This window comes from Canis lupus, chromosome 1 (genome assembly GCF_011100685.1).
Source record: "Canis lupus familiaris isolate Mischka breed German Shepherd chromosome 1, alternate assembly UU_Cfam_GSD_1.0, whole genome shotgun sequence".
Taxonomy (NCBI): domain Eukaryota; kingdom Metazoa; phylum Chordata; class Mammalia; order Carnivora; family Canidae; genus Canis; species Canis lupus.
Window position 1 is genome coordinate 8,294,400 of NC_049222.1, and position 23,987 is coordinate 8,318,386.

The following is a 23,987-nucleotide window of genomic DNA, read 5'->3' on the forward strand; positions in this document are numbered from 1 at the left end:
TAACAAGTGATCTTTCTATTCAATGTTATGGTACCCAGGAGACTATGTTGATGTTTTCCTGTTGTCGCAGGTTTAGATGACTCATTCAAGTTTTGGAGAGCTCCATCTAGGATGTCCAATCAAGATCAAGATCCAAGTTCTCTCTCCACCTTGGAAACAATGGTACTTCTAAAGAATGCATGAGTGCTTCATTTTGAATCTCTGAAAATACTTGAATTTACACAGTGGACAGATTAAGACTGTATACAGAGTATAAGGTTATGATTTAGGTAGCTGTGATTTACTTACTTTTAAAAATTTATTTATTTATTTTTTTAGTAATCTCTGTAGCCAACATAGGCTCAAACCCACAACCCTGAGATCAAGAGTCCCATGCTCCACTGATTGAGCCAGCCAGGTGTCCCAATAGCTGTGATTAATTTAAACTACTGTCTTTGTAGAACTAGGGTCCCATGTACTCATATAGCTATGCTGAATGTCCTTTTAGATGAATTTATAACCTTTTTTATACCTTATTTGATAGACCGAGAAGCATAAAAGTTCAAAAATGTTTATCAGTAGTAATAGAATAGATCCCATGTGATAATAATGCTTGATTACTGTGCGGTTTTGCTTAAGGACAAAGCAATTTGGAGAAAGTGGGCCCATTCAAGTGATTCCAGTTTGGTACTAGAGATTCTGAACATTATTTCTAAATATTTGTGTCAGAAGCTTGTTTTCATTGTTTGAAATACCTGAAATTTATGCCTGCCTGCCTTCCTTTTTCTTTTCATTCATAAGTTGCTTTGTTCTAAAAAGTTTGAGATACACCAAGTATTTCTAAATATGACTGATACTAGGTTTCACTTTTTTTATAAGCATAAGAAATGATTGGAACAGTTACTGTGTCATAGATCTATCAGGAAGGCAGAGGTGCACGGCACTCCTACTTCCAGGAGCAAAAATAATATGAGCATAATAGATAATTATAAGGCAGTAATAAAATTCACCTCCTATAGTTTCTCAACACTGGTACTTTTTTTTTTTTTTTTTTTTTAAAGATTTTGTTTATTCATAAGAGACATGGCAGGGGGGTGGGGGCGTGGGGCAGAGACACAGGCAGAGGGAGAAGCAGGCTTCCTGCAAGAAGCCTGATATGGGACTCGATCCCTGATTCCGGGGTCACACCCTAAGCCGAAGGCAGATGCCCAACCGCTGAGCCACCCAGGAATCCCAACACTGGTACTTTTTGCTACAGTTTTAGGTGTCATGATTTTCTGTAGACTCAGAAGAGTTTGTGGTTACTGCTGCATTGAACCTTTATTTGGAAAAGTTGACTAATTACCTCATTTCCACTAGATGTCATGCTTTCCTTTCTGTGCTAGAAATAGTATGTATTTTTGTTTCAACAAGAGAAATCATATGATTAAATGCAAAAAGGAGCTGTATTAGTTATTTAATTCACAGAAGGGCAGCATTAATATATGCTTAAAAGTAATTCTTAGACTTCGCTGTCTATTAAAAGGGCTATCTATAGACTAAGCTTGAAATTTGTACATGCTTCAGTTGTTTGCTTTATAGTAGGAACTCAGTAAGTAGTAATTGCTCTAATTAACTTTGAGTCATCTTAGCTATTTTGTAAATACCAAATTGTATTTATCATACGTAAGAAGATTTGAGTACTTTTGCATTTCTCTGTTTTATAAGAGATAATAATATATAATAATAATAAACATATACAATATACCTAATAATAGATACTTTAGTAATAACAAATCTCAGAGATCAAGATACTAGATTTTCTGAGAAAAATTTTGGAAATATTTATTTTAGTCATTATTAAAATAGAAGTACTTAATAGAGCCTAAGATTCTTACAACTTGGTTGTGTTTGGATGTTACATATTCTTTTAGAAATATATACCAATGAAATCTGTTATTTTTTTTTAAGAATTCTTTTATAGTTCTTTGTGAGATTTTGTATAGTTTCTCAAAAGATAATTATCTATTAGAATTTTTATAGTCAACTCTTTGTTTTCTTCTTTTTTGATTCCAAAAAGAAGAGCTTTGGTATTGGTGACTCTTAGTCACCAGATTGGTGACTTATTCATAGAAGTAGTCTCATTACCCCAATTTTACTAATAATCATGTTTTTTTTTGTCATGTCAGAGATATTATCTGTCCTTGTTCACAGGAAAAAAAATTCGGGGAATTTATTCATCACACCAGTAAATATTTATTTATTTTCAAAGATTTATTTATTTTTTTGAGAGAGAGCATGCATGGGAGGGAGGGTCAGAGGGAGAGGGAGAGGGAGAAACCTCAGCAAACTCACCACTGAGTGCGGACCCAACTCAGGGCTGGATCCCAGGACTCTGAGATCATGATCTGAGCCAAAACCAAGAGTCAGACACTTAACCGACTGAGCGACCCAGGCATCCCATATACCAGTATTACTTTAAACCTAAGCTGTCATACTTACATCAGCTAATACTTTGTTAAGTATATGTTGAAGTTACAAATTGAGGTATCTGTTCAGTGGATTTAAATCTTGCCAATAAGTGTACCTGGTTATTTATATCATTATTTAGTGTATTTCCCAGATATGACAAAAGATACAGTTTATTTATTGATTTGTTTATTTTTCCATTTTGTCTTTCTAAGGAAAGCACTATCTTTTGATTTGGGTCATACCATCTAGTGTGCTGTTGCTAGGTCATTATCCATTCTGGGCAGTTAATGTTATTTTAGGGACTTTGATGGTGTTCCCTAATGAATATATTAGTTCAGTTGTTTGACAATCTTTATAGGGATTGGGACATGTTTGTTCATAAAGTATAGACAGGGTAAGGAGTGTCATTTTCACTTTGGGGCATTGCCCTTGTAAGTAGCTTTTCAGAGATGGCTTCCTTCCAGCTCAGTGTCTCCTTCTCATAGGTAGGAAGGGTCAGGCATTGGTTGTTTTTCCTCCTGAAGTCTCATTTCTACTTCTTAGAAATATCCACATTAGGTGGGTACCTAGGCCTAGTATACACCAGTATGCATCAACAATTTTCTGACCAAAATGTGGTCTTCTTTTTTTACTGCTGTTGAGCAGAATTATGTCTATGTTTTTTTAATCCGTTTTATCAATTGTCAAAATAAAGGAGTTGTGGTTTCTTTCCTTTTGAGCTTTTCTTTGTGAAATATGTGATTCTCTGAAACTTTTGGGAACACCAGTTTAAATAAAAATGATTTTATTTTAGTTTAAGTTTATTTAAACATTTAAAGAGAAATGACTCATGGGTCTTCATAAACTTAAAAGTATTGAAAGTCATTCTTACTTTTGCTATTTTACAAAAGAAGAGATTAAGGCATGCAGTGAATAAGTGTCTTGGTCAAGGTTCCAGTGCTGGCATTATTTGAATCCAGAAGTATGTTTGGTTCAAGTTGTTGGCCATGATGTTCCACTCCTTCACGACAAAGCAGATGTGATAGGTGCTATGATAGATGTTATGGTCAGGGTGCAGTGAGGTTACATTAGAGGGCATGTACGAGAAGTAGCAATTGAAATGAGCTTTAAAGATTAATCTTTCTTAAATATATGCACACATTTACAGGGAGTTGAAAAGATAGTCACATATGTCTGAGGATTCAGTACCGTCTTATAAGAGTTGAAAGTCTTGTCAAGAACTTAAAGCACAATGAGAAAATAACTGCATGCCAAGTTGTGTGGTACTACTGAAAGTATAGAAAACTCAGAAAATGCCTAGTTTGTTTGGAGTGTGGAACAAAGGCTAAAGTTTAATTACCAGATTAGGGGTTAGCTAAGAGAGCTAAGTCTGTTTTTGGATTCGAAGAGGTAAGCCATAATAGCTATAAAGATACAGCTCTAAAGATATTTCAGCAGAGTAAAATACATTAAATATTACAGTTGATGTTACAAAATATATATTGGCATTTGTGTGATGGTCGTTACAAGTTATTTTATAGAATGAAGAGTAGACCAAGGACAGTTAAACCAGGGATGAATCGAAGAGGCTTTAAAAAAAATAGTTTTGACATAGGAATTAGTGATAGAGTAGGTACATCCTTCCAGTGTGGTGACCCCAGGAAAACCTGGAAAGACAGCAATTTGCATGATGGTGGAGAGAAAGAAAATGATATACTTTGTTTAAATAAATTTCAACCAACTGTGGATTACCCAGGATCTAAGAACTTGTATATTATAGTTAGAAAGGAAATATAAGTAAGATTCTAATTCCTAAGTGTTGGGAATATAGGCCACAGGGCTGTAGTACAATGAAAATAAACAGGTGTGTTGGTTTTTTTGGTTTGTTTTGTTTTTTTAAAGATTTTAAATATTTATTTGACAGAGTGAGAGAAAACACAATCAGGGAGCTACAGAAGGAGAGGGAGAAGCAGGCTCCCCAATGAGCAGGGAACCTGATGTGGGGATTAATCCCAAGAACCTAGAGATCATGACCTGAGCCAAAATCAGGGGTCAGATGTTCAATCAGTTTAGCTACCCAGGCACCCTTAATATCAATTCTTTTAACAAAACTTAGATATTGATGGTTAGTAATGCCGCCATATTAGTTTTTTCTAATTTTTTTTTTTTTTGTATGTGACATTAGAATGACTGTAATAGCTAGTGAAAATAGAATATTCATTCCATCCTGTGCATGGTACTATTTTATAAATAATTTTTCTTTTAAAAATCATTAGAAAGAGAAAATAGTATTTATTTTGTGGGGCTTTTCCCCCCTGTATTTTGTATTCACTTTGGTGTGTTTGCAGTTATCCAAACTAAGTTACTATAGAAGGATAGCCATCAGTGTCAAGTGCAAGCATTTAAGGAAATTGGCAAAAGCATTTTGAGATAGATTTCAACAATTTTATTAAGCAGATAACTGTAACTAAAATGGGTATACTAAATATACTTAATTTTGGTAAACTGTATTTTATATAATTAGTTTTAACATATGTAGAGAGTCGACTTTTGGCCTTTACAATTTATATGTTAATAGCCTCTAGTTTGCTGTTTGCTGTAGTGTTACAGATGGGTTAAGGTGTTAAATCTACACCATTTGAATGTGGTACCCTCTTACAAGTGAAGAAGCGGTATATTCAAGAATTCAAGCATTTGGCCTAGGGTCACAAAGCTAATGTAGAGTGGAATAGGACAAGCTCTAGGAAACTTCTTCTCATAAATTATATACAGTAGGGCATTGGGACTGTGACTGTATCCTAGGGTTAAGTCTCTGCATGTGAGTGAGTGATCTTATTGTTAGGCAAGAATCTTATATATCATCCTACACTCACTCCTTTAGAGATATATAGATCTATATATATTTGTATTGTACACAATCTATTTGAATCATGGATCTATATATAGTCAAAGCAATTTAAAGTTCTTGTTATAATTTGGTGAGAATTAATAATTATAAATTGTGAACTGTGCCAGAGCTTTTCTGCTCTTGGGCATAGAACCAGGTATCATCTATAGTAATGAACATGTGAAACCTGGAGTTCCTTAGAAGCCTTCATACTTTTATTAAAAATGTGAGTAGATTTGTACCCTTTTTCATCTCACGGATCCTCATTTTCTTCCTTTGTTCTCTTTTAATTTTTTAAAAACCAAATAACTTATTTGGGAACCAATCTACTTTTGATGAAAGAGGATAGAAAATATTACAAAATTACTTGACAGATAAAATATTCAAGTCCTAAATTGGCTTTCAGAAACTTTGAAGCATCCAGTGAACTCTTCATTTCTGTAGGGCAGAATACAAAGAAAATAGTTTTGAACATTGATGCATTTTGTTTATATGATGGAAATGGCCCAAATTCTACTTTGATATGGTAAATGACTTTGCTATTTTCTGCTACTTCAAAGGGACTCTTAAAATTGTAACTGCCTCTTTTACAATAAGGCATGATTCAGAAAGCTTCTTTAGCTATCAAATCTGTTTATAAACACATTGAAGAAAAGGCTATTATCTTTTTTAGTTTTTATAAGCAAAATTTGATTCTGTTTTAGGACAGTGGCTTTAAGTAACACCAATCTATCTGCACTAACAGGCTTTTATTGCCTTTTATAATACTAGTAAGGTGATAAGGCTAGAAGTATATATACTTCAGTTCAAGGAAAACTCAGTTTTTTTGGTCTTAACAAGGGAATGTAAATTGAAAATCTCAGGCTGTGTTATGTGGCAAACAGGAAAGAGGAAAATGTCTAGATTTTGATTTTGTACTGAAGCCATCTTAATGAATAGAGCAAGTGATAAAAGAATTAGACTCACTGTTATGAGGACAGCCCTGGCTTCGCAGCTGGGGCTTTCTGGTTACTATGGGGTAGAGAGAGGAGATCGCAGGTGAGAATGTGTGTTCTCTGCTCTGGGGCAAGAGGTGACTTAGCCATACTCAGCTTGGCTGGCCAGCATTCTGGAGGTTTGTCTGAGGACTTCCTCTGACCTGAGCGTATTGGTGCTATCATGAATATATGTCATGTCCTCAACCGAGAATCCTAGTTAGAGTGTGACCTTGGACCCTTTCTTGTGGTCCTGATCCCAGGTGAGGACCTAGACTGGATCAGCCCTCTTCTACCTATGGCATAGGCTCATGTGAACCCCCTTCAACTTCCAGAAGCTAATACTTGAATTTCAAAGTGGACTAGTTATTACTTGGATTTTAAGATACACAAGTAACATATTTACATATGGATGTATATATTATTACATATAATAAAAAAATACCATTGGAGATTATTTTCAAACAAGTAAGGATTTGAGCATAGAACCGAAGCCATTCAGTTTAATACTTTTTATCTTTACTTGTTAAAATAATAATGTGGAAATATAGCAAATTTTAAAGGTATAGATAAGTTAGTAGAAATATAAGTCACCCATAATCAAATTTTAAAACACAATGTATATAAAGAAGTCCTTGTGTTTTCTCAACCATATAGAGTAAGTTGTAATACAACTATTAGGTAGGTGCTTTCTAAAATCATACTTTCTAAATTTGTGTATCACTTCCTTGGACTCTACTGAGGAAAATCACAACTTTTATTAATATCTGACCTTTTGGTCACACATTATGACTTTCCTTTCTTCTAATGAGCTCGGTAATCAGTGGGCCCTTAGAAGCCTTCCTGCGCTGAATGCTACCTGTGTTTTTTTTGTTAGTTTTTGTGTAGTGAGGATTGCTTGAGTGTCAGTTGAAAGGATGTTCAATGAAAAGGTAAAGGATTCTGGCATCGTTGTCCTCCTAAATTTTATTATACAAACAAAGGAGCTTGTGGTAGGCTCTGTATTTAATTGGTCAGCTCCTGTGTCTTGTGATAACCGTCTCAGTTATGATTGTCGTCTTCACAGACCATGAAAGCTATTTGGATGTCTGTTGACAGGAATTTTTTTTCACATATCTTAGACCCAGTTGTAGGTAAATGTCATTATCAGAAAAATAAACTTCAGGGTTTTTCCTATTACCTGGATCTAATATTATATAAAATAAGGTATTTAATATATTATTTATAAGTGTTTATTTAGACTGAAATTTATCCAGGTTTACTTTCTTAGATGACTTTATGGGCTTGGCTTATATTTATTGGCTACAACTTTCTGTTATTTATTTGTTATCGTGATGTCATACTTGAAGTGAGAGATGATTAAAGTCTTAAATTGAAAGGCGATTTTAAAAACTGTATATAAATTCCGTCAGCCATTTTCTTCAGATTTGTATTCTCTTTACTAACAGAAAGTGAAAACAAAAATAACCTTGGTTTTTGCTTTATTCTATCATATTAAGTCTAAGGTGCCCTACTTTATATGTTAAGATACATATACAATCAATATACAGGTACTGAGCTGTGTGGTATCTGGGTTCAAGGTAGGGTTGATTCATAAGTTCTAGTGACAACTCATACAGTATGCATGCACTGTATGGAGCTTATCCAGGTATGGGAAGTTCAGGCTATTTCAGAGAAAATAAATTGATGGTAAGAAAAAGAGTGATCTGACCTCTCTAGATATTTTTCACATAGAAGGTGCCAAACACATAAGTGTAAACTTTTCCTGTATTAGGAGACCACACAGTCTGCTCATCTGTAAACCTGTAGATGAAATTGTTTGCCTTCTACAGAATTTATATTATGCTTAATGTTTTAAAAAATACTGTATTCTGAAACACAGTGTCAACATACTGCCTGAAACAGTTCTTTTGTGATATGGGGAAAGGTAGAGAAAAATCTTTTAATATTTCTGTTGATTTTTTTCTTAGGCACTTTTAAAATTTGTGTGTGCTATTTGAAACTTATTTAAAAAAAACCCTCTTATTATGAATCAAATAGAGCAAACTATCTTAGGGAAACAGTGAATTATGCCAAAGTTAAAGGAGCATGTTTTAGGCTTTTAACATTTGGGCAATAAGAGGGGATAGGCCTTATCCAGACCTTAAAATCCTAAATGGGCTTTAAGTCAAAACTTTGCTCCTTTAAGTTACTGATTTATATAAAATCCAGCAGGTCCTATAAGAGGTAGGAAGTGCCATTCAAAAAACTTACAACTCTCAAGATATGGAATGTTTTCCAGTCATATTAACTAGTGTGGTTTTGTTAAAAACCTTCTGGTTTAAGGATATTTTCTGTACATGTTGTTTCTGTTTCACTTACTATGTGGGAACATGAATGAGTGAATGTTAGGAATAAAATAATTTCCTTTGCTCCTTGATAGGTGACACCTTCATCGGGGAGTACTGAATTCCCACCCTTTGGGCCCTCATCGGTGTCTCTCCCTGAGGCTTCACATGACCAGTTTGCGGCTCAAGGTACACTTTCAGGAAGACATTCTGCTTTCAAAAAGAAATGACAAGTTGGTCCAAATATTTTGAAACTAATTGTCTGTATGAGAACAAAATCAAATAAGTCATAAAACATAATGTCTGGATGATAACAAAATGAAGTGACCCAGAACATGATAGAATAAATATATCATAAATTAACAAAACAAATACCCTTAACTAATAAATGGAATTTAGTCATCAGATAAATAGTCTGGCTGCTATCTGGTTTCTCATTAATTATGTGTAAATATTTAGCGTTTGAACTAGGGAACTGATAGATATTAGTTACCTTCATTTTTTTCCCTCTTTAGGGAAAACACTTCAGTTTACTACAGTAGTCCATTTGAAAGTAGAGAGGATCCGGTCATAAGTATTTTTTAAGGGGACGCTTCCATTTTAAAGCCCACAAAATGTGTTGAGTCTTTATTTTATTAGAACTGCTTGATGAGTAGCCTGAGATTTATTTTTAGTAATGGTAATATATAACTTTGTATTAGGGACTGCTTCCAACTCTATTATGCTTCAAACTTTATATATTTGGAAGATTACAACTTAGCTTTTGGTTATTCTAGAGAATGTACAAGCCTTTATTCAGTAGCATTAAATTCATCACCTGTAAGGAATATGCTACCTAAAAAAGAAAGTAATCATAAACACTGAAATATAAGCATCCACAGGGAAAGGCTTTCTAAAACTTCAGAAATAATTGCTTAATTAAGACTTTACTCTGAATTTTTATTATATTTGTTCCCTAACTTCCTAAACAATGTCCCACTTCGTTTTTTTTTAGTAATTTATAGTAACAATATAAAAAAATATTTAATTGTAGGAAGTACTCATTTGATTCTCTTAATAAAAGGAGCAAACTCACATTGTTTAAATAGTTAAGGACACAGAATGAAATGAAATTTGATAATGAATTTCATGAAGATTTATCTCTAGAAGTATGTTGTGTTACTCTTTTTCAATAACTTCACTGAGAATAATTCACATACCATACAGTCACCCATTTAATAAGTGTCAATTCACTGGTTTGTGGTTTATTCACGGAGCTGTACAAGCATCACTACAATTAATTTCAGAACATTTTCATCACCCCAAAAAGAAATCTTGCCATTAGCAATAACTCCTCTTTTTCGATCCTTCCCAGTCCTAGGCCATCATTAATCTACTTTCCTTCTTTATAGATTTGCCTGTTATGGAAATTTCATAAAAACAGTCCTACAGTATGTGGTTTTTTGTGACTTTTATTTCACTTAACATTTTCAAGGTTGATGCATGTTGTATTTGTCAGTACTTAATTTGCTAAAAATATTCCACTGTATGGATATACCACATTTTATTTACCCATTCATCAGTTGATGAACATTTGGATTTTTCCACCTTTTGACTGTTATGAATAATAGTGCTATGAACATTCATGTACAGGTTTTTGTGTGGACATATAGTTGTGCGGGGTTTTTTTTGTTTTGTTTTGTTTGTTGCATTCTTGATTTAGATTTATTTTCAAGGATTGTGCTTAGAATATATGTTCATGTAAAGTTTTACTAGTTGCCAATCACTTAAGTGTATATTTGACAAAAAAGCTTTTTGTTGAATCTGCCAATGAACAGTGCTATAAAGCATTGAATATATATTGTCAATGAGCCATAAGACTAGAACAATTATTTTGTTGTTGTTAGATATCTTCCAGAATTCCATCTCTTTAAAATAGTATTAAGATAAAATGTGAATTTTTTTTATTATTATTGTTTTTTTAGTGGTAATGAGATTTTAGTTCCCTCAAATGGAACATCTAGCAGGATTTCCCAGTGAAGCTGGTTAGTCCTTTTATTTGTTGTTTTGCTGATTCTTAACCAGGGAATTAATATGCTCCAAAGTGATATAGGATAGGGCGAAAATAATTTTCTCTAACATTTACATTAGGGACACTTTTGACATCTAATTTTTGATTTTTAAATTTAGTTTCCAACTTTTGTAAAAGAAAAATTATTTTTTAAAAAATATTCTATTTGAGAGAAAGAGGGCAAGAGCACGAGCAGGGGAGAGGGAGAAGAAGCAGACACTCTGCCAAGCAAGGAGGCCAACGTGGGGCTTGATCTTAGGACCCTGAGATCATAACTTGATCTGAACTTAACCCACTGAGCCACCCAGATGCCCCGAAAAATTATTTTATAAAAAAAAAACTTAGCAGGGTCTCTTGTGATCTGTAAACTTACATTTGATATACAAAGGTAAAAGGAATCATTAAAAAAATAAAAATGTTACTGTATTTGAGTACTATTAACTTAAATAACTGGGATAATTTTCACTAGATAAAATATAAAAGTTTATTTAAATAAATTGGATGAGTTTGAATTTCTTAACTGCTGTGCCCTCCCCTTTTATTGATCCTTTCTGTACTTGGCCTAAAAATGCTGAAAACACGGAATATATATCTTGTGAATATTGAAATTTTTCCCTTAAAATCCATTGAACTGTTTCTGTGGAATTAACCTAAATTTAATTTTCCCAGTTTTGTTTAGTTTAAAATGTCAAATCTTCCTTGATGTTACATAGTCCCAAAGTTATATAGTCCTCTAATTCTTCCCTTAAGGAATTAGTTAATTACAAAGGAAAGTTGGAGAAACCTGGTAGACACTACCTCAATCAAGTGGCTAAAGTTAACACCAACAGTAGTGACATAGAAGGGAATCCTGTTTTTCCTGGGAGGATGCACTAAAAGATCTACTTATGAGGAAATCTCAAACATCAGAGGTTCCACAAAGTAATAGCCTATGCTCTTTACAGAATGTGAGGGCCCTGAAAGACAAAGCAAGTCTGAGGATATCTTCCAGTTTAGAACCCAGGGAGACATGACTGCTAAATCCAAAGTGTGACCCTGAATCGGACCCAAACAGGAACTGTGGCACTATAAAGGACATGAGTGGGACAACATGCAAAATTTGGAAAATGTCCTACCATTACCTCAGTATTAATTTCCTGGTTTTGATCATTGTACTGTGATTATAAAAGACAAAGCCTGTTTAGAAAATTAATTTAGGGGTGAAGGGGTATTTGGAACTTATAGGCAAGCAGTTCATAAGAAGATAGCTATGTAGGTAGATAAAAAGTAGAAATAAAATACTAGTATGTAAAAAAAAAATATACTAGTATATGGGGATTTGGGTGAAGGTATAAGGAAATTCTTTGTACTCTTGTACTTTCTATAAGTCTGAGTTTATTCAAAATAGAGAATGTTTCTTTAGAAAAGAAATAATAAGGGTCATGAGGAGAATCTTGAGGTAGATTAACAAAGGTAGCTTTCTTGTTAATCCCTTGCTGAGTTTTCTAGGAAAGGTCTATAGTCTCATGTCTTCAGTTCTAAAATCCAGAATCTCTGAAACTTTCAAAGATTTCTCAAAACTCACTTGGTGTAAAACTGCCTGGACCTGAATATAGCTGCTGCAGAACCTGAGCAGTCCTGGTTGAGGTGGCATTTCTTCTTTCTGCATCCTGTTTACTGTGATTATACATGTATCATAGTATAGAAATACTTACTTCATTGTGGGGTACTGCCCAATATCCCATTGGAGCTGTGAGTTAATGTACAGTATATGCATCTTTCTATTATTCTAAAATCTAAAAAATTTTGAATTCTAAAGTATTTCTGGCCTCTAGAGTTTTAGAAAAAGGGTTGTTGTAGACTATTTGTTCTTCAGTATCTGAATGTTTGAGGGCACAATATGTGCACTGCCCTTCTGGTCTTGGCTCTTACAAGGCACACACACGCACACACACACACATCTGTGTACAACTATACACACACACAGAGTGGAGGAGTTAGATGTCTGCTTCCTTGGCCTCAGGGTTCAGATGAATTAGGCATTAGGGAAATTCCCCAACCATCTCTCGTTAGCACTTTCAGGAACTTTTCTCTGATGATCAGAACTTATAAATATTGTACAGAAGCACAAAGTAAAGAAAAAAATAGTCATAATTTTAATGTTTATTTTCAGTAATAGGTCCACATGAAACTGCATCAGCACAGCTTCCTCGTGACACATCCCTTCCTGCCCCTCTGCCCAAGCAGTGTGTGGTCACCCCACCTCTCCTTTCAGCAGTGTGCAGCCTTCTGGACGGCCTCTTGGTAATTGCTCCAGGAGACACAGCACGTGCTTTTCGGCAGGCCCGTCTCATAGAGCTTCTCTGTAGGTAAGAGAGGAAGGGTGGTGGAGATGAATCAACACCACTCTATTCGTGACTTGGTGTAAGACTTCATGTGTACTGGGGATATATTTTTACTTTTTTTTTTTTTTTTTTTGGCTCATTAGACTGCAGGATTTTGCTTTTGCCAGAATTGTCTTTTGACAATTTTAGTTTGGATCTATGACAGCACTTATATTGGTTTGTTATGTTGGCTGCTACGCACTCCCACCATCCTGATTTTTTTTTTTTAATAATTCAGACGTTTTAAGTCTTATTTGTCCTCCACCACACTCAAGAAATATGATGCATTCAACTTTGTAATTCTAACTGGAAGTGAAAGAGGTCAAGGATTCATCTCACTAGGGTTATATCAGAATAGTGGCCATGGGTTGCAAATCATTGTCAAATTCATTTGGGGTTCTTTTCATTATTGGATATTAAACTCTCTATTACAGAGTATTCTGATAAAATTTAGGAAATCATGATTTTATTCTTTCATTTCATTTTAGCTAATATTAATGAGTTTATGGCAGAACCTTTCGATTATCATATTGGCTATATAGTATAGTAAAAATGGCCATAGATCGTGAATTAGCCTGACTGATAGTCTGATTGTAGTTCATTCACTCCTTAGCATTGCAGTCTTGGGGAAGTTATTTTAATCTCTGGAGTGTCATTAGTAACATCTGTTGAATGGCTTTAGTGTCAGGATTAAGTGCTGATGTGTTAGGACACTTTTTATAGTAACTGTTCCTTTTCTATCTTCCCACATCAGATTACTATACCTACCTCCTGTGGACCACTTAGTTGTTTGCGTTCATCTGCCTGTGAACATTCATCATCTGAAATATCTTCTTCCTTTTTGTCAAATCACAGTGCTTTCTTTTTCTTTTTGAGATATTAAGAAAACTTTAAAAAGAAAGAAGTATCCCTTGTTTCAGCTCACTTGCCATTACTCTTTTACCATTTATATTAAGTTGTGGGATGTGGGTTTGTTCACAGTTACTTGTCATCTTTCTACTAGACCTACTAGAGTTGGAAAAGAAACCTGCTAGTTGGGCAGCTCTGGTGGCTCAGCGGGTTTAGCGCCACCTTCAGTCTGGGGCATGATCCCGGGGACCCAGGATCGAGTTCCGTAACAGGCTCCCTGCATGGAGCCTGCTTCTCCCTCTGCCTGTGTCTCTGCATCTCTCTCTCTCCGTGTCTCTATGAATAAATAAATAAAATGTTTAAAAAAAGAAAAAGAAACCTGCTAGTTGTTTGACTTTTTCTCCTGGATGTTTTCCTGCCTCAAGAACCATCAGAATGAGCTTTAGGAATCCTCTGACTTCTCGAGTCAGTTAGGAGTCTGCTGTGAAATTGAGGCAACAGAGCTATTAAAGGATCTTTTATGGCAAAGACTTATCATATTCTGAACATGTTCTTTATTCCTGGCTTAACAAAATTTTCCTATTTGTTTTGCATTATTTTGTCTTTTACTTTCTAAATCAGAACATATTTCCTAGCAAGTATTTTTCCTATTTTAAATAGGAAACTACCACCAAGGTTTTTCTTTTGTTTGCTTTCCTTCTAAAAGAGCTTCATTATATTTTATTCTGCTTTTCATTAGATGTTTTTTCTTCAGAATTCCTTGCTTCCCACATTTATTAGATAAGATCTTTTCCTGCATTCTAAAATATTATAGGATACCTGTTTGTATACATTTATTATATTTATGAAAATCTTTTCTCTTTATTTTTACTTTTTTTTTTATTTGAGTATAGTTGACACACAATGTTATATTATTTTCAGGTGTGCATTTTAATTAGTCCACAGATTTATGTATTATACTGTGTTCACCACAAGTGTAACTGTCATCTGTCCCGTTACATCAATGTTATAGTATCGCTGACTGTATTCCTTATGTGGTGCCTCTTATTCCTGTGACTTACTCCATAAACTAGAGGTCTATATCTCCCACTCCCCTTCATCCATTTTGCCCAACATGCCCACCCACGTTCTTTCTGGCAACCATTGATTTGTTCTCTGTAAAGATCCTTTCTCTTGAATTCTATTTAAGGTTATATTCAGACTTCAAATACTAATTTATTAATTTTTAATAAGCAACATGCTACTCATTTGGAGGGTTTTCTTTTTCTGCTCTTTGCAGTATTATGGATGCCACCCTCCTAGAGAGCTGTGTGCAGGAGCTGAAGGGTCCACTGCCTTTGTCATCTCCAGTTGAACACACTCAGGCTCAGGTAAGTGTCATGTTTCCCTCTCACCTCATGTCTTTTTGTGCATTTATTTGCTTTAAGTGCCGGGAACATAAATTCTGCTAAAAATATACTAAGCATAGAAGAGGGATGGGAATCTTTCAGAATATACATGGTGTGATTAGGTTATTTCAAAAAGGTTACTTAACATTTTAATTTGAGACATCTTTGCATGGTAGAAAACAGCAGCAGGGTATAAAGATCTAGATTCTTTTCCTGATTCCATTATTAACCAGCTTTTAAAAAAATTTAACCAGCTTTTAAAAAAAATTTTTTTTAATTAACCCACTTAAAATGTTTATCCACCGATCTGGATATCTTTTTTTTAATATTTTTTTATTCATGAGCGACAGAGAGAGAGAGAGAGAGGCAGAGACACAGACCGAGGGAGAAGCAGGCTCCATGCAGGGAGCCCTGACGCGGACTCGATCTCAGGTCCCCAGGATCTGGGCTGAAGGCGGTGCTAAACCGCTAAACCGCTGAGCCACCCGAGCTGCCCAGATATGGATATCTTTGAGCACCATATTAAAAAAAAGAGGATATTGTATACACCACCTTCCCATTCTATGATTTTAGGCTATCTCTATCATTTTCACCAAATTGAAGTTGTTAAAATACATAGTGACTTCTATGCATTTTCAAAACCCAGTCTAATAAAAATAAATTTATTTTTGTTCCTTTACAGATACTACTTTTAAGTTCTTGCTTATAGCTAGTGTCTGTATCTAAAGTATGCTTCACAATTCCTTATTATTGCTAATAGGAATGTTGCCTCAAATCAGATTTTTAAGAAGGGCTACAAGATTTATGTAGTATGATAATTAAAGGTGGGCAAAACTAGTAGCTCTTGCTTTGTAGTGCTGTCTTTGAGGTTTCTGAATAGGATAGATACCCTTTTATAAGGTTATGCAACACAGTATGCATTTCCTTCAAAACACTTGTCACAGTGTAGTATTTTTACTTTTGAGTGCATTTATTTGCATTCACTGTCTATCCATCCAACAAATTTTCATTGAGGGCCTACCATGTACCAGGATCTTAGCTATGCAAATAAATATTCTTCCCCTCAAGTTGGGAGAGCAGTTCATGAGGAAATCCACATATAGCTGCTGATGATAGATATCTGAGAAGAAAAACTAAAACAGGAGACAGGGAATGATGTCAGAGCTGCAAGCATAGGGCTCTTCCACTTGGGGTGGTCAGGGAGGTTCTTTCAGATAGGGACATGTAAACTGAAGTATGTCCTGTGAGATGCAGGACCCTTGAGATTGGGTTATGTGTGCTCTATCCAAGAAATATCGAGGCCAGAGTGGCTAGAGTGAATCTGTGAGGGGGAGATGAAGGTTGGAGGCTACAGTGAGCTCTGTGAAGGCAATGCTTTGCCCGTTCTTCTGTATCAGCTGTATTCTGAATGCTGAGCACAGTGCCTGTCCTGTGGAAGGTACTCATTCAGTGCTTGTGGAATGAATGAATAACAACAGTAGCAAACATTTACGGGGTGCTTGTTTGTCTAATTTATGTACAAACTCCTATGAATCCTCCCAATATTCACATGAAGTATCCTTAGTAGCTTAATTTTAAAAGTAAATGACTGGAAATGTCCAAAGTTGCTCACATGGAAAGGAGTAGAGCTAAGATTCCAGTGTACATGGGTTGGTTCCAGAGCTCACACTTTTACCTACTTCCTCACCTGGCCTTGTGTAGGCTAACTGCTTCTTGGCTGTTTGTCCTCACACAAGATTATTCATTCATTCCAGAAAAGTTCTGGAACCTCTTCTCTGCCAGATTGTGCTCTAGATGCCAACTGACAGATGCATGAACAAAGCAAACACACACGCCTGCCCACATGAATTCTGTCTTTGGTGCAGAAGACAGACAGCAGTAAATAAAATGTGAAGTATTTTATCAGCTGGTGACAAATAGAATGGGAAGAAGAGGGTGGGTGAAAGAGTGTGTGGTAGGGGAAAGAGTGCGTTGTTTTGGCAGGGTGGTCAGAAAGAGGCCTCAGGAGGGAAGATGTGACCTGAGAGTGGAGGTGCTGAGGAAGCGGCGAGTGTAACTAGGTGGAGTGTGGGCTTGCGAGAGGCTTCAGTGACTCTGTGGTTCTCTCTCTGATGCTTCTCATTAGCTCTCACCTTCCATGCCTTCTCTGTTTATGGTAACACTTCCTACATCAGAGTCAGACTTGCTGTAACTGCAATCAATGGTATAGTGTACAAAGGCATCAAAAAAGACTTCATAGCAATAAAGAAACTGAATGTTACAAACTTGCATTTTTACCTGAAAGATGTGTTGAAAATATTTTGTAATCTCTCTTTCTTTATAAAATTATAGGATAAATGGCTTTGGAATCCCCCTTTCTACCTCTTTCAGAATATTGATTCCACAGCTTAGCTACTTAAAAACTTGCTTTCTTTCTCCAAATGGAATTTGAAATTTGACTTTGAAAATACTGCTTCATTTGGCATTACTATACTTGACAGTGTTATTGTGGTCATTAATGGCATATTTGTAATATGAGGAAAATAATGCTTTGTGTGCTCCATATTCATTTTAGATCTTTAAGAATTATGATTTTATTTTTATTAACTTACGTTACGAAGAAAGTGGCTTATAATGGCTTATAATGTATAGAAATATCACTGAGCTAGACTTTTCATATGATATGTCTTGTTTTCCTTTATCTCTTTTTTCAAATAGGTGTCCTTTCTCCTAGAATACCTGTCCTCTTTGTCTAGGCTTCTGCAGTCATGTTTACTGGTAGATCCTGACCTTGTGATTGAGGATGAGCTTCTGAAACCTCTGGTCACAAACATCATTGGGGTCCTCACCATATGCACCAAAGATGTGTTAGGTAAGCTTTATTTTGTAAGTTTAGGATGGAAGCAAATAATATTGAGGAAAAGAGTCTTACTCTGCACCAGATACTCCAAGTTTAAATTTTATGTCATGCTTTGCCAATATTTTGAAGGCTTTTATAATGTGTTTTATACTTTGGATGTTTTAAGTGGTTCCAGGAGACCATTCGAGGCAAATACGTAGTATAATGAAGGAGTATCCCCTGTGCTGTCAGTTTAAATGAAGGCAAAGTTCTGTATGTAGTATTAGCAAAATGCAGTGAGTTTAGGTAGTAATTATTCTTATAAGCTATGGGTACAGCCAAATGACCTACTACTAACTTATTTGCAATAACAAGTATACATAAGTGTAACAAATACCAGAATTTTGGGAAGGTCCTAAATTATTGAAAAAAATACTCTGATAAAAAGTTGAACATAGTACTTAGTAGAAGAGAAAAGTGAAACAATATAGGATCTTTAACAGAATTAAAATATGATAATAAAAAAAGATTTTATAATGCAGTAATTGATAATTTGGCTATTGCTAGGTGACTTTTTGCCTATTCATTCTTAGTTTTTTGAATTTCATGGATTTGCCTGGTTTCAGGTAAGTAAAATGTTTTATGATGCCAGCAAATCTAGTTCACAATGTCTCATTCATGTTAAAATATCCTGGTGCTAGAAGAATACTAATTCCTTACTAAGAAAGTTTACAAGTGATAGTGATATCCTAACTAAGCAAATCAGGATAGACCGATTTGTGAGGCCGATATCACCCCCGTGGGGGAAAAGTCTTAGCTAAACCAATTTGTGACCCTTTAGAGCTCAGTTCTACACAATAAAATCTTATTCCTTAGTATTTAATTTCTTGTATTGGGTTGTCTTGGCTGTCACTTGGGAGGCATTGATACTGAGCTCATCAAAGATAAACAGGAAATAAACAGTATCATTGCTAAAAACTGTAGTGCATGGTTTTGACCGGAGGACTTTTGATTCAACACTTAATCCCAAAGTCATTTGACAAGAGGTAGCCAAGTCATATGGCGAGATGTCCCAAAGTCGTATCATGTCTTGGTTGTCATTGGCTGCCCTGTGGATTTTTTTTTAATTGATTCTCTTGTTTTTGTGTGTGACTTAGGCTTTGAGAATTAAATAAAAATAATGTATGTTTTATTTTTATGTAGGTTATTTGTCACATTATGTCAAGTCCTGAAAATAAAAAATGTCCCTGATATCTGAATGTATATCCATTGGCTAGTTAAGTTAGAAATAATTTTCTCATTCTAATAAACGGTAAAAGTTGAGTAAAAAATTTTTAAGAAATGAATTTTTAAATTTTTTTTGGAAAAATAATAGTGAATAGTATAAAATACTGATTATCTTTCTAGTATATATTTATATTATTTGCTAATTCTCATACATAGTTTGATACATTTTATATGAGTAAATTACATTGAAAGTTATTGAGCAAAAGTAGTTACAAAGTTAAATGGTTTTTTTAAAAATTTTTATTTATTTATGATAGTCACACAGAGAGAGAGAGAGAGGCAGAGACATAGGCAGAGGGAGAAGCAGGCTCCAGGAGCCCAATGTGGGATTTGATCCCGGGTCTCCAGGTTGCGCCCTGGGCCAAAGGCAGGTGCCAAACCACTGCGCCACCCAGGGATCCCATAAAGTTAAATGTTAATTGTGTTTTAATTTTAGCTTTAAACTTAAAATTTTATTTGGTTATATTGAATAAAATCAGTAAGCTTTATTCTTAATTCTTTATATGTATAAAATACAGATATACTGATAGTACATAAACAAGATATACAGGATCTATGGAATTAAAGTTTCATGGGGTTGAGGAGGAGGAAACATTATATCTGAAAAGACTCCTTACAGAGCTGATAATGACAAAAACGTTGAGACACATACCAAGGATTGCTTTAATCCAAACTCCCTGGAATATGCCATTTCCAAAAGAACCCTGAGATGGAAATCCTTAGTTTTGCTTGGTAATGGAGTTTGGCAAAAGCTGGCAGATACTACTGGTGGCATGATCAGAGAAGACAGTCATCAGATTGCTACTGCTCTCCAGCCTCCATTTGCCAAGTAGAGAGAAAGGAAAGGCTGTCCTTACAATAGAAGGTTAATTGCTACATTCTCAGCTATAGGCAAAGCTGCAGAATCTTATTTCATGTCATATTTTCTTAGAGGGGCACATTTCTTGGTTGTTCAAAGAAATTCTCCTTTCTTTTCTGTCATAACCTTGGCACATTGTACTTCTTAACTTTTATGAAAGTAGCACAAACAATGCCATGCTTTTATAGTATACACAATATATGTTTCCTAAGTTATGGCTTAATATTCAGTTTGCCATACCTTCTGATTTGTTGTTGAATATGCATTAATAAGAGGAGGATATGTGAGTGTGTATTTGTCTCTATGTAGGGGGGTAGATGAAAGAGCTCTTTAAAAAGCAGTGGAAAAGTTCATTGAAATGAATTTTGGATCATGCTCAATTACGTTTGTCTTCATCTGACAGGTGTATGCCTCTTGTGTGTAATGAAGTATCCTGTGAGCTTTGTATTTTCTATTCTTTGTGTTAATAACTTGAAATGTTTTCATTAATTTTATAGATGTAGAATTGATATCTGCTTTTTATCATACATGGACACATTTATTTAACCTTTTGGCTACGCTCCTGAGGAAAGCTGCTACTGCCTCTCTCTCTTCTATTATGATGGGTCTGGCCAAGCACTGGGCAACAGTGATTGGTAAGAAGATACTTGCACTAGGCTGGGGGTCTTTCTGCTAATAAATGTTAAGATAATAATTGTTTACAATTTTTATATATGTATTGTTTTTCTAAAATTATGTAATTATGGCATGGCATTTGAAATAGAAACCAGGGATTTACTTTGAGAAATTTGCAGTGCTCTTGAGGAGCCTCAAAAATACATTTTTGAAAAATTGAAACCCAGTTCAAAAAACTGTAAAAACAAGTTAAGAAAGTCCTATGGTATTTATGAAGAGACATGTGATATGACATGATTATAAAACAATGAGATAGATTTTCATGTGTTGGCATAGAAGCCAGTCTCTTTCTTGACATATATGCACTATAAGTGGGTAAATCTGCAACTAAAATTCTGTATATATGATAACATGGAAACTTAGAGTAGAAATAGTGTGTCGAGACATAAGGATTTTCTTATAGTACAGAAATGCTAAAGCCATAAACATTATTTTTAAGAATGACTATCGTCTAATTTTTCATAAAGTCTCCTTTAAATTATAGCATAGCAGGAAGACCTTTTTTCAACATAAATGCTTATAAAATGTTACTTTTTAAAAATAACTAGTTTAAATGTATTAAAAATAGAGTTCTTTTAAGTTTCCCAGTTACCACTAATGTAGCTGGCTTGTTTTTTTCACATTTTACTATAAATTTAGATGGATGATACATCCACAACCAGAGTGGTAGTGTTGAAGTGAGTTTTATAGGGAAATACATGTTCAATAAGAAGTGGAATTGTTAATTCTGAGTTTACCCTAAGAAGAATAGCACCATTTAGAAATCATTATTTTGTTAGAAGATAGTAAAACTGAAAGAGATTGACTATATAATTGAGATTTTTTTTTACATCCATGGTGGGGATATTTAGTTTACCACCCAAATCACTACTAACATAAAGCAAGGTACTACTCATGTGGGCCATCCAAGCCAAGTGGTCAAATCTGGCCCATGCTCGTTTTGGTAACTAGGATTGTATTGATGATCGTATTGGAACACGGCCACCCTTACTCATTTACATGTTCCCTAGGGTTGCTTTCCTGCTGCAATGATAGAGTTGAATACTGTGACAAAGGCCGATGACCCGGAAAGTGTAGAATATTCATTTCCTCTCTGACCCTCTGCAGAAAAAGTTTGCTGGTCCCTGCTTTATGCCTGTTTACCTGACACTTTCCCTAGTGATAAAATAAGGACATAGTAAATTCACAATCTTTCTACAAAACATGCACACAGTTTATATAATACATGGTGCTAATCAGAAATAAGTTACTGCATAAACAGCTAGCTTTGATCATAGTAACGTTTATGAAAACATAACTAATAAAAATGATCATTGCTATTTCTTGCCATGGAGTTGCTTTTGTTTGTTTTTAGTTTTCAACCCATGTGTTCATACATATTGAAAACATCTTATCACTTTGTAACATGTTATCTCAGTCTTTTTCTCAGACTTGAGTAATATTTAGACATCATTTAAATGAACAGGATTTTCATGAAACACCACTCTCACTAAATTATTTTTCTTGTGTTACTTAAGAAAATAAGAATTTCTTTTAGTCTAAATCTAGGTAGAAATTCTTAGGGTTATAACTCTTATGCAAGTACAAATTCTAAATAATATAAAAGTAAAATATAACAAAATTATAAACCAGTGCTACTCAATAAAATTAGTATAATGCATCAGATGTTCCTTTGATCAAATCAGTGCTCACAACAGGAAATTAATAATGACTGATTCAGTGTAGTTTCTTTTGAATTGGCTTGCCTATTCTTTCTAATCTGTGTTATGTTTGCAAATCTGTGCAAAACCACTCTTGTTCTCTATTCTGAACTACTGTGAAACATTTGTTTCTGCACCATGCCAACACTGCATACTGACTCGTGCAAGTACCATTTAGCATCAACTTGTCTGAAAACAGAAACACAATTATACATGGGTGATCTAGATAGTTCAGAATACAGTTACATGAAATTTTTTTTAGATTAGCACTGAAATAAAAAATGAAAAGTCAAAAACTCCAGGGGCTTTGTCGATCCCAATGGGACCCCAGAGGGGTCAGTACTCATCTATATATAATCCTTTTATTTGGGGTCTTAGCAAATATAGTGTGTATGTGCATTTGTATACACACATACACTTTCATACAAAAAAGAACCTGTATAAAAAGAATGAAATGAAGATTAAATAGATTCCTTGATTCTGTTGTCTTAATGTTGACTGTTTAAATTACCTTTAAACACCAGAGTTTCTCATACTTATAAGTATTGATAGCTTTACTTCATTAGAAATAAAAAGGCTATTAACTTACTCAAATAGATCTGTTCACTTTTTTAATTTTGAAGAAGTTTTCAAACATTTACATAGAAATTATTCTCTCTTAGATATGTTGTGCACATGTGTGAGTTTGTCTACCACATGCCCTACCTTATCTACTGCCAGCCTGCAGTTCCTTTCTATTCTCTTGACTGAAGAAGCAAAAAGGCATCTCCAGGATAAGAATAAAACAAATTCATGCCACACTCCATCAATGGCTTCACTTCTCGATAAAACTCAAGAAAATCAGAAATCTCTAGAACGACTTAATGAAGTAATTCTTCAGGTATGTGATTTCTTGACCTTTCAGAAACTTTGTTTAGTTTTAAATAAATCAGTCTTGGTCTTATAAAAATTTTTTTTCAATCATTTGAATTAAAAAGTAATTAATGTTCATAATGGTCATTTAAATGGAACAAAAGCATGTAAACTTAAGGTAATCATCTCCTCTCCAGTGCTGATCCTCTGATGTTAGCTACTTTCTTTTAATGAATATGATATAAAAATTCAAAATGAAATATTAGAAAAATAAATCCAACAGCTTACTGAAATAGTGTGCCATGTCATGACCAAAGTTTTATATTTCAGGAATGCAAGTATAATTCATAATGTCCTCCCATTTTATTTTATTTTATTTTTTTTGTCCTCCCATTTTAAAGACATGTTTCTGTCTCTGAAAATATATTCATCTAAATGATATTTCATTTATTATATACATTAATTACATATATTTCAGGCGGTTTGTCTATAGAGGTGGGTGGACTTGGTTGGTACATTTGTGAGAAAATACCCCCTTTCTAAGCCACA

General features: G+C 34.6%; 1 protein-coding gene across 1 annotated transcript in view; it reads left to right on the top strand.

Moving 5' to 3' along the window:
* The window catches only part of RTTN (rotatin), a 142,896-nt gene that overhangs the window by 92,131 nt on the left and 26,778 nt on the right, over positions 1–23,987 (top strand). Inside the window, 7 exon segments of the mRNA XM_038525811.1 lie at positions 71–162; positions 8,693–8,786; positions 12,800–12,995; positions 15,139–15,229; positions 17,945–18,098; positions 20,709–20,846; positions 23,249–23,466. Coding sequence (XP_038381739.1) covers positions 71–162; positions 8,693–8,786; positions 12,800–12,995; positions 15,139–15,229; positions 17,945–18,098; positions 20,709–20,846; positions 23,249–23,466 — 983 coding nt within the window.